The following is a 12,376-nucleotide window of genomic DNA, read 5'->3' as shown; positions in this document are numbered from 1 at the left end:
AACAGATGGATGGATAATGGTCAGGCTGGACCTTCTGCCTCTTGCCAGGAGTACTGCGCAGAGATTTAACAACAGCTTGTAAGCAATAAGCAGCCAGTCTGGACCTATATAATCAGACCTAGAATCATCAACATTACAGATACATCAACTTACCTCTGAAGAGAGATAAGTTAGGTAGTTGCTGGTGTTTCTCAAAGGACCCTGGTTTGTCGACTGAAGTCAGTGAAGGAATTACTTATTTCACCATCTTTTTTTCCAACTATATTCACCGACAGCACTGAACACGTTATTTTTTTTCCTTTTTTAAAAGCTAGCATTGTGCTTTAATTGAAGAAATAGGATAAAGTCTGCCCTCTTCATTTATAAAGAAGAATGTTCAAAATACAATATACTGTAAAATGTTTTGAATGTCCCCTTCATGTAAAACCCTACTGTATGTGATACAGATTGTTGGTTTAATACAAGTGAGTAGCAAAAACCTAATAGAAAGTACCTCTTAACAGATAAGGGAATGGGATTTTCCATTTTTATTTTAATTGACTGCCGCCTCTTTCTATGTCTTCCTGCAAGATCAACATTTGAATATTTTCATCAACTGCAAAGCAGTTGAACTAACTCAAGCAGTTGAAAATAAAGACTGATTAACATACTGGCTATAGGGGCCAGTCCCTCACGAAGGGCAGAGCTTTACCTACACCGTGTATACTGGTCTCCATGGTACAAACTGTGTGCTCCAGGACGTTGGGGGGATGCTCAGCATTAGATGCTGGTTTCCTGAGAAGTCATCTTTTAGGATAAGGTACAGCTGCAAAAGCTGTGCAGTCAAGAAATCTCTTTGTATTTGTCTACTATGTAATATATTTCCACAACCACAATCACTTCTATCCAAACGGATATATCCGAATCCACTGTCATTGCAGTAAAACTGGCCTCTGATCAGGCAGGCTGATCATTTTTGAAAAGACACCAGCCATCCTTGCGAAGCATTCTAGTGCTACAAACTGGTTGTTATACTGTGGGTTTTTTCAGAAGAAAGACTTCTTGAAAATTATTTAACTCCTTTTTTAAAATTGAACTTCATGCAACCCTTGCAGGTTGCTTTGAAAAGAAATGTTGAATCAATCCATATTCTAAAATGCCTCAGAAGGAAGAGAAATCCCAGCAGTAAATCCACCTAATTAAGTGGGGGTGTATCTAGCCCACCGGCTATTACATCTCAGCTTAATATTTTTAAAAACCCTACATGTGGAACAGGCGGTAAGCTCTCCTCATTATTTCTCAAATTAAGCTGAACAGATCTAACCCAAATTACAGCAAGATAAAACAGACAGCTTAAGTGATGAAAATTGTACTTTTTCCCCTGCTTTAGGGATGCTTCTGGCTCATCTGTCCTCTGATCAAGGTGAGCCCGATAAAGCTGAAAATTGCACTGTGTGACTGGATTGTATGAGATTATCTTTCCCCTGAGAAGCGACAGATTTTAGTAACTCTTGATGAGTAAGAAACTTCCTGCTCCAACACGCTGCTCTTCTTGTGTGGGCATGGCTCCTTACTGCTTTGAGTGAGACATCACATAAAAGAAACATAGAATATGAGTGGCTGCATCTTCTTTATGGTTCAAAGACAAATTTGTGTTATAAGACAGACCTTCAGGGACCACAAGTTTCATAAAAAGTGAAAGTTATTATCATTAGTTTGTAGGTTTGACTGCAAAAGTTACTGGCATGTCTTCCACTTTTTGAGTGTGAGGGAAATCCGGTTTGGGTTTTGAGAGATCTGGCTTTGTAGAATTTGGGGTTTCTTGATCTTTAGCCGATTCCAGGAGATGTTGCATGTTAAGTTTGAAAATGAGGCGAGGATCTGGTCCAGAAAGAGATGGGCAATTGCAGCTCTCTCTTATTTTAAGAGCCTGTGAATACATAGGAAAACAAATCAAGCTCATTTAAATAGGAAAAACAGTCAGCGATTTCAGCTTTCCAGTAAGATCTGTGTTTGCACATAGGAGATTAGAGTCTTAGGTGTTACTGAAGAACTTTTCAGTAGACACCAAGAATTCCTGAGAAGAAATATAGCAGTATGGTAAAGCAATGATATGAAATGAAAATAATTTTCTCACAGACAGTCTCCCAAAGAACAGATACTCTAGAAGGTACAGCATAAATAAATAGGGAGTTCTCCAACTATGTGATACTTGTTCACGTCAGTACCTTTTACTTTTTCATTTATATTCACATGAAATAAAAATGACTGCATCAAGAAAAAAAGGGCTGTGAGTAATTTACATCATGAGATATGTTCTGTTATTGAAGTAAATATATACAGATATCTGACTCAAAAAAGGAGGGTGAAATCTCTGATAACATAATGGACATGTAAGTGTTTGGCACAGAGATCCAGATGGTCCATCAGCATAGTTAAGGTCCAGTTACACAAATGATCTCATCTCCAAGAAGCATTTGAAGACAGAGCTTCCAAGTGTTCTGAGAAAACAATGTCTCTGGAAGGTAAAATTTATCTGGATAAAAAGATTAGCACTGAGGTCAAACTTTACATTACTCCTGCTCACTGAATAAGTGCCATTGCTTCCATGCTACAGACTAGAAATCAGAGGCACAAGAGGAGCCAAAGGATTTCCCAAAGAATCAAAATCCATGAGTGCAGGCACACTCCCTCACAGATCGTTCAGTCTGAGAAAGGTACGACAGCAGATGAACCTCCTGTCTCAAAGGCAGTGGGGAGAAATTGATACAAAACAGCATAAAGTCAGCTGGTTTAAGGGATGGTAAAGTCAAGTGTTCCTTGTAATGAAGCGGAACGTACTTTAATTAGTCCATAAAAACAGGCAGCTCATTTTAGAGCTAATAATGGACACCACACAACTAAGACGTTGCAAGTGGTTGTACACAGATCTACTAGTATCTGTGAATTCTTCTACAAGACCCATTTAAGCTAATCAAGAAAAGCAAGTTCCTATGTATCATATAGAAAAATATTATCTAGAATTTTAGAGGGTTCTACATCTCCGCTGAGAACTATTTTTTCAAGGTTTGCAAAATGGAACACCAAGAAAACACCAAGTGAAAAACTGGCCTGGTATTTAGCACTAATCAATGGTCAGCTTCATGCAGTACTATCTGCATCTTAGCCTCAATTAACAGCATAAAACTATGGCCAGATTAACACCCAGCTTTATTTTTAAACCTTTCATATAGGAAAATAAATTCAAATGTGTCTTTTATTCCACTCTCTTTGTGGCCATGGAGTCTTGAAAAGTAATGCCAGACATGTCCTGAGTTGGTGCCTCCTGACCAGTACTAGGGACTGTTAGCGGAAAGAGTAGGTTGATTCATTTGAAAGAGGAAGAAGAAAGTAACAGTTTTCGTAACAGTCCTACCACTGCACTTAAAAACAGAGTAGAAATTTTAATCTGCTTTGTATACATACTAGACTTAGCTGAAATATCAAATCAACTATTCCAGTACACTTACGCATAAGTATTTGCCCATCCTTTTGAAACAATTTGGTATCCTTCCACAGGAAACACTCAGAACACCTTATTACATCAGATTTTAAAAATGAGGAGCAGAGCTGCCTAACTCATTGCTTTGTATAAGGATGTAGCGTAATATATTTCTCACTAACTTTATTACAGTGAACTGATAAAGAGTTTGCTGTAAGTGGCTAGAAACAGAATTTAAATGTAACAACTGGTGTCGGAAAAGACGCATTCCAGGAACGTGGCAGGAGTTTCTCCACCTGTTTCTTGCTGAAATGTAACATTCAAATTATTGGATGCACAGATCTGGATTAGCCGTGAAAACACTCTTGTCTAACTTCTAAAAAATACGAGTAAAGCTTTCCGTATTTGTTTTTGTACAGCACGATCGTCCGTGTAGTCACCAAATGTAACTGTACCACTGAACACACTTCTGCTTCAGTGACCAATTAATTTCTAAACTGACATTTATGACAAACCAAGAGTTTTCTCTTGTTCTCTTCCATAACATAAGCTGCTGCAAGACTGCATTAATGTCAAGCAGCATCATTCAAGGCAAATGGAAATATAAGGATTTAGGCTGTATCCTGGAAAGGGCAACGTAATCCTCTTTTAAACTAATTCAGCAATTTTAAATCTCTGGTTTTCTTGACTATATAGTGCCTGGCCTATTTCCACGGTTTCACTTATCTAAAACACTAAAGTCACAACAGCAGACTTAAAAAAACAATACTTCAGAGGTAATGCTTTTACTCTCTGGACACCTTTGTGTTCTTGCTAGCCATAAAGCTGTCTGAGCAGGCAGAGGCATCTACTCAACACCATCAGCTCACCTGCCATTAGAAAGACTCCAGGTATGAGAATGGAAAGCTCTGCTGACAGGTCATCTCGCTGTCGAAGACAGCTACGACTACACGCTATGGTGAAAGCAGCCTTTGTATGTGCATCTGTGACTATTTGGGACTGCCATGCCACATCCAACCCTAATTAGAAAGCGTTCTTTGCCTGCCTCAGATGATGACTGCTATTTCAGTTTGTGCCAGTAGCTCTGTAGTGTCATTCGGGTGCCAGCAGCAGGCTGAGGAGCTTACAGTCTCATTTTTCCTGGATGATAAAACAGCCTAACGTGGTCAGCAGTGCTGTACTTTCAACACCACCAGCAACTTCAAATCTGGGAATTTAATATTGGGTTTTGACAGCTGGGGTAAGAGGACAAGTAAAATCATTTTTAATGAAGCACATGCATATCAGTATTATAATACAAACATGTTTCACTGACTGTTTACACTGAAGAGTGGGCTTAATAAAGAAGATGGACAGAACTGAGACAAGGTTAAATAGCTGGAGTGAGAATGCATATTCACCTGAGAACTGAGAGCACTTTAGTGCTGTTCTTGACAGGTTAAGCTCAAGAGAGAAGTATTGCTGTTCAGAACAAAGACCACCTAAAGGCACACTTACTGGTTCAGGAGATTTCAAATAAAAACATCAGAACTATTGTTTGTGAGTAAGAGAGGTGAAGCTGGTTTTCCTACCAATACTATTGCAGTCACCTCCTGCAACGTGCCGGAAGGGGGGAAGGCATGAGAATCAGGGAGGTGTGCCTCATTCTATTCCTTTCATATAAAGCCTAACAGCAGAGATAAATACAGGAACAAGTAATCTTTAGTATTAATCCTTCACCAGCATCACAGACACCAGGCTAACCGCTGCATCTCGGCCCCTTAGTGTCTTTCGGGGTGCACCTCAGGCTCTTGCCTCTCTTGCTGTCAAAGCCACATCATTCTCCCATCCGCAAACCAGGCCAAGGGCTATAGTCCTTTGTGTATTAACTGACATTACCTCGGCAGGGCAGACTTACACCCTGACCTTGTAATTCTTACAAAATGGCACACGTGCGTAGGGAAAAATGTTTAAAAGTTTTTTAAAAATCAGAAACGTTGAGTTGCAAACTGAATTACAACTGCCAGGCACAGGGGAGACAACAGCTTCTGCAAATGAAGTAGTAGTAAAAAGATGATGAGAAGCATGGATAGATATGTTACGTGATGGAGAAGAAAAGCAACCTATATATAACGTGAATACTGCAACTCTTTCACTCCTTCTGCTGGCACAGGAAAAAAAAATTGTGACCAAGATATTTAACGACTTTATGGGGAAGATAGAGGCGCAGGTCAGTATTTCTTATTCTTATTTTCCTTTAAGTTTTCACATGGATAAGCCTTAACTAATATATTCTACTGCTAGAACTTTCTGCAGTAATCTTCACCTCATAAGCAGAGAGCAAATATACCAACATATTTTTGAAAAGGAAGCAGAATAAAAAAAGTGTTGTCAATATCCCAAAGGCAGCAGACGAAGGAATAAGCAATAACTACCCAAACAACAATGAAAATAACAAACAGCCAATGTGGGTTTGACAAGAACAGGTCTTGCTGAAGCAAATAATCAACTTTTTTTGACAAGCTATTTGACCTAGCAAACAGAAGAAGCAGTGGAGGTGACCTATCGCAACTTACTATTACTCTTGAAATGATCTCCACATGGCATTTCCACAAGGAAGAGTGGGAAACAGGAGTTACAGTGAGCCAAAAATGGAATCTGAGCCAACAACACGATGCCAAAAAAGCAAATGTCATGTCAAGATGAATTTTTGCGTCACAGGCGAGGCTCAGGTAGAGCTGAGGCCTCAGCTGCTGTGTAGTGAGCAGCGTGCTAGGAGAAAGGCAGACAAACTGTAGCAAGTCAGAGAACATTAAAATAAAAGGTTCAGAGACGAACTAGAAGATTCTATAGCTTCTCTCTGGCACTACACTTCCACAATTTTCCTCTCCAGAACAATGCTAAGCAACCTCCCTGCTACTACATCATAATTTTAAGATTTCTTTTTCTGAAAATAAAATGCATAGGCCTTCATCAAGCATCGCACCATATTCCATGTAGAAGTCCGTAGAGAAACACCCATGTGACCTGAGAAGTCCAAAACTGTGTCCCTATTTCCTCCAGCTACAGTAATTGGTCTAATAGTAGATATTGTATCATCCTGAAAACCATTTCGGCTTCAAAACCATCAGCGTATGAAACACAACATACGTTCACAACGGATCTGATACTGAGCCTCAAGAAGTAGTTTCTTCAGAGAGGTATTAGAAAGAAAAAGGCCCTTTTCCAAACCTATCTTCTCCCCCTGGGCTCTGAAGAGCTAACGGCTATTAATATATGGTAAACATACTGCTCTACAAGGCTCTAAGTATGTGAGCAATGAAACAAAAAGGCATTGATACTGAACAATGTCAAAGCTCTGGGATTTCTGCTAAATGCCTGAGATCCAGCTTCACGAAAGCAGCTCTCAGGTGAAGGGAAGTCAAGACTTCAGACAAGAAGCCTCCAACACCACCTCCAATGACTTTTGTTCATTTTATTCCACTTGGATAGTATCAACCTCACTTATCTAGTGAACTGCTGTTAAAAACAGGAAGACTTCAGCCCCTACTTTCTCAATCCTGTTCCAAAGAATATTAATGGTAAAAGGCAAATGAAAATATCTCCTCCTCAATTATCTTTTGGAAGAAAATTTCCTAGCCTCCACCAGTCTGGGAAGTGAGAGTGGCTATAAAAAGGTAAAGGTTGCTCCACCTGCTAAACTACAACACATAAGACAGAAACAACACGACTGGCAGCTCTACACAGTTGCTCCATTATTTAACTTACGTTCTACCCCAGGACGGAGCAAGTAACAAGTCATTTATTTCACTACCACTTCGTAAGTCAGTCAATAACTGTATGAAAATAAAGGATCCTGAACCCTTTATGTTCAATCTAACTAAAATTGAGGCTCCACAAGTATCATTTTCCATTCAGCTGCTTTACTGTGTTAGAAACATCCATCAGAATAGTCTCACAACCTGTTTTTGCCAAGTACAGAATTTGTGTATATTAATTTAAAATATTCAGTCTGGCCACTCTCCAACCTCCCACCCCTAACGTTGATTTTGATTTATACCATCATTTAGAATATTTACTGCATTCATTTTCATCAAAGGATTCATGAAAATCTTGTTTTCTCCTTTGAAATCAGCAAACACCTCAACATTTTAGAGTTCCCTCTGCCAATAAATCTTTAACTGTCTTTACAGTTGGCAATTGAGAAAGACTTAAAGCGACTGAGAGTTTAAAAAAAAAAAAATAGGAGAAGGAAGAAATTACCAGTCGGTTATAATAAAGAATTTCCAAACAGAGTTTAGCTTGCTGAAAAACAGAGCTGCTGCGAAGTGCTTTAACACCAGAATTTAAAAAGAAAAAGCTAGGCAAGGAACAACTCGGGTTATTTTCCTGCAGATAAAAAACCCCACACCATTTGAAGAAATAGTAAGCAAACTGAACTTGGAACAGTTCTCTATTCTTACACTACCAGCGAGTAGCACATCCCATTAAGAGAATCCCCAAGCAGCATTCCACTTGGCATTCCTCTGAGAGGAACTCTGAAAGAACTAACAGAGAAAAGACTGCAGATTGATGGGCAATTGCATGAATTAACTCAAGTTCCTTAGAGTGGGATAAAATTTGCTCCCCAGTGTGACGGAACAGAGATGTGAATCAAAAAAACAGGCTGCAAAACCTAGAGACCTATCAGAACCAGGGCTATTAAGAAACCTTCTACAGTGGATCCGACAGTTTTCCGAGTTACTTGAGGTGGATTCAACCCCACATCAGTGAGAGAGACAGCACAGGATGGAGCAGTCTCCATCTGACAGCATAGGGCTAGCTACCAAAGCAAGGGAAATGAGGACAGTTTAGGGATCCAACTTAAAAACTGGCTTCCAAAATGGTAACAAAATAGAAAATAAATGGATGGATGAGACCTGCGACACTGTCAAATCTATACCACGAAGGCCATTCAAAACCAGAAATAATACACTTCAATCAGCAAGTAGAAAAGAAAAAAAAACTAGAATATTTAACATTTTACCCGTGCTATCCTAATTTTTCCTCATTTAATAAAACCTTTAATGCTGAGAGCTTTGTAACAAAAAATTTCTGTAAGGATAAAGCGAAAGATAAGCACAATGCTAAAAGAGTAGATGGTGATTCAATACCAAAGGAGCTCAATACCAAACTCATTCTGGCACCCTTCCTAAGAGAAAGAGACACACTTCCTTCAACTCTGCTCACCTCTGGGATAAGCCGGTCTAAGTGCTCAGCTCTGTTCTCATGAGACGGGTGTGTGGAGAGCCACTCCGGTAACTTGGGCTGCCCTTGAATGGTTTCTGCTAATTCCATTTGTTGCCAGAATACACTGCTTGCTCGTACATCCACACAGGCCTGAAACAGAAAGGAAATGTATGCACCACTGTACTTTTAAAGTAATAAAACACACATTCTAATGGAGGTTGAATTACAAAAGACATCTTAAATTTTCAATCTCTAAAGCCTGTTTAGATGGTGTCCCTCACACCTGCCAGGAAAAGGCTGTTCTAAAACATCTAAACGCAGTAAAACAGTCCTGCAGCTAGACACCCGATTTGTTCCTTTTAACATCTACGTAACTCCACCTGTCTTAAAGAAACCTGAACTAGGCAATTCAGGAGAAAAACAGATTCACAATTTCTGGCATGTTCTTGTTCAGCTTCTTATTCTAAATTATATTTGCCTCTGCACAGTCGAGCAGAAGAACAAATTAATCGTCTCCAGAGATTTAGGAAATCTTACAGGAAGAAGTTTAGAGACAACTTAAGAAGTGATAATAAATCATACTTAAATATCTCTAAAAATGAACTGCCAAGGCTTTTCTAAAAGTGATTACACTGCCTTTTTCAAGGGTGATCTGCGTAATCCACAACAGATTAAAACGGAATTCCTGTCCCTCTCCATCAAAGTACATACTTAACCAGAGGAATTCACAGAACACTAAGAACAGCATTTGTGTATCACCAACAGACTCCTTTATATTTGCATTTAAGTGGAGGGGAAAAAAAGAACAAGATTTCTTACATTAATTTTCATATGTTTAAGAGAAAAAGAGATGACTGCTCTGAAGGTAAGAAAATTATTCCTCCCCCCACCCCCTCAAAAAACAGAAGCGATACAGAAGTGATGCTTTATCCTTTGGATTGATTTCTTAAAATTACTATAATAAAAATTTTAACTGCACAAGCAGAAAAATGCTGAGATACCACTTTGTTTCTTTCTGGTATGGCCCTACATCTTAGGTATTACAAAGCAGTGAGCACCCACACAGCAATTCCATTTTTCCATGGGGCCTACAAAGAAGCTGGGAGGGGACTTTTTACAAGGGTCTGTAGTGACAGGACAAGGGGTAATGGGTTTAAACTGAAAGTGGGGAGGTTTAGATTAGATATCAGGAAGTAGTTCTTCACAGAGAGGGTGGGGAGGCACTGGGACAGGTTGCCCAGAGAAGCTGTGGATGCCCCATCCCTGGGAGTGTCCAAGGCCAGGCTGGATGAGGCTTGGAGCAACCTGGTCTAGTGGAAGGTGTCCCTGCCCATGGCAGGGGGGTTGGAACTAGATGATCTTTAAGGTCCTTCCAACCCTAACCATTCTGTGATTCTATGACTGTATTATTCCTTTATGTGACTTTAAACTAAAAATGCAGTTTTAACCCCAGAAACAAAGGTTAATTTTAAAACGTCTTCCTTGAAGAAATATTATTAAGAAAAGGAAATCTTCCTTATAAAATATTAACACTAGATGGTGCTGTTCTCACAGTTATCTAACACGGAGCCGGCCCTATTGCACTTAAGTAGAAATAAAGGAGTTGTTTCAAGTTCTTTAAATTAAAATCTAGAGGGACAAAAAAAGTGACTGAAAAAAACTAATTATGAAAAATATGCTAGCAGTTTCTGACCAAATTTTTGCCTTACTTTAGCAAAGTCACATGATTTTTATGGCTCTATTTAAACTAAATCTTTAAGTACTAGAACAACATTGATATATTTCAAAATTATCAGCAATCACAGTATCAAAAAAAATCTTAAATTTTACTGTATTGTTATGAGAACAGATATTATAGATCAGAATATTTTAGGTGCACTACAATACAGTAAAGCATTCCTCAGAATTTCCCACAATGAGTGAAAACCAATGGAAACAAAAATCTAAAGGGCAATTTATATCTTTACATACAATTAAATATCTCACTACAAAAAACCCCTATTTACAATTCTCCTCTTTATAAATATGTATCTTTTTCTTCTAAAAGTAATAATCTACATGGAAAGTATACTGTGCAGTTAATAATACACAACTTCACAAACTTCAATTTTATTACATTACATACAATTTAGCCAGAAGGACTTCGTCTTTCCCCACAGATTGTTTTATTTCCTACTACTTCATTAATCTAAATACCTTCCAAAATTTGGGAACCCTTCCACACCCAGTTTACCTCTGTATTAAGTGTGAAATTCCCTCTGACAATAATAGAAACTGAAAAGTGGCTGGTAAAATGCTAATAAGACAAACCAGTGGTAGTTACCTTTGCTGCAAACTGAAGTCCCACTTTATCAGCTTCGGCCTCCAATGTTCTGCTGTACGGTCTGTCAAACACAAACTGCAAAGAAGCACATCAAAGCTCTATTTCTTGGGTTTGAATGCATACAAAGCTAGACCACTGTCGCTGTTTTTCTAACCCTCTCATAAGAAATGGTGTTTATCTATCAGGTTCACACAGCATGTGATAATTGTCTTAAAAGTAATCTTTAATTCCATTATATGTAATTCACTGATCCTGTGTTCAGTGGAAATTAATTCAAGTTATCGGTTATTCCTGGCCTCTCCCACCAGCCAGTCTCAGCATCTCGCAGCAACCGAATGATCAACGCCAACTTCAGAATTTTTTCACATCGCTCTTTTATTAGCATTAAGATATTTGTTGTAGCAATTCTATGTAAAAAGTTCCAGTGGCTCCCTTAAACTTTTATGACAACTGTTTTCAAGGCTGGTATGATCTCTTTTGTACAGTAAACAGCCCACAAGATGGAATGCAGCCATCAACGTTTTCATGCAGAAACCACTCCTTTGTCATGATTATCCCCCAACACAAGTTGCAAATTGCCCTTGAGAAATCAAAACAGAAAACATAAACCTGATGAACTCCTCTCCGTTTTTTCTAGGGTGTGACATTGTATTAGCACACACCAAGAGACAGTGGTAGTTTTCTCAAATGGTTATTCGACTACATATACCAGATCTTCTGGCATATGTAATTCATGTAGATTTGGGCAGCCTTGCCCTAGTTATCGGGTGATAGTAAATGCAGATCAGGACTTGTTAAAGCAGCCTGCTCCTGCAGAGATAAGGAACATGTCACAACACACTGGTTTAGGCATTGATTAGGAAATACCAGATGAAGAATGGGGATGTGCAAGGTTAGAGAAGAGAAAAAGGTTTATCAGCTCTTTATCTGGTTATAAAATTATGTCCTTATAGGTTCCAGAAAAAAAGCCCAAATAAGGAAACAGTTTGAAATGAAGAGCACCAAAGAAGTGACCCAATTCCTTGAGGGCATAAACATATCTGTAACTCTGTGTTTCTCTCTAAACTAGCACTGATATTTTTGACCTAGTAAAGAAAAACTAAAAGCCAACCAAAGTTGATCTGCTGAAGGCTTTTCTTAAGGCCAAATACACCTTGAGAAGAGAAGGCTCTGGGGAGACCTTACTGCAGCCTTCCAGTACCTGAAGGGGCTACAAGGAAGCTGGGGGGGACTTTTTCCAAGGGCCTGTAGTGACAGGACAAGGGGTAATGGGTTTAAATTGAAAGTGGGGAGGTTTAGATTAGGTATCAGGAAGGAATTCTTCCCAGAGAGGGTGGGGAGGCACTGGGACAGGTTGCCCAGAGAAGCTGTGGATGCCCCATCCC

General features: G+C 39.1%; 1 protein-coding gene across 1 annotated transcript in view; it reads right to left on the bottom strand.

Annotated features, from left to right (window-relative positions):
* Positions 1 to 1,527: 1,527 nt before the first annotated feature.
* OMA1 (OMA1 zinc metallopeptidase) overlaps positions 1,528 to 12,376 on the bottom strand; it is a gene marked incomplete at its 5' end in the record, with an annotated part of 17,592 nt that continues 6,743 nt past the window's right edge. The window contains 3 exons of the mRNA XM_010150522.1: positions 1,528 to 1,909; positions 8,669 to 8,818; positions 10,992 to 11,066. Coding sequence (XP_010148824.1) covers positions 1,691 to 1,909; positions 8,669 to 8,818; positions 10,992 to 11,066 — 444 coding nt within the window. The remainder of the gene's footprint in view (positions 1,910 to 8,668; positions 8,819 to 10,991; positions 11,067 to 12,376) is intronic.

The sequence above is a fragment of the Eurypyga helias genome, unplaced genomic scaffold (assembly GCF_000690775.1).
Source record: "Eurypyga helias isolate BGI_N326 unplaced genomic scaffold, ASM69077v1 scaffold6324, whole genome shotgun sequence".
Lineage (NCBI taxonomy): Eukaryota > Metazoa > Chordata > Aves > Eurypygiformes > Eurypygidae > Eurypyga > Eurypyga helias.
This window is presented reverse-complemented; position numbering and strand designations above follow the sequence as displayed.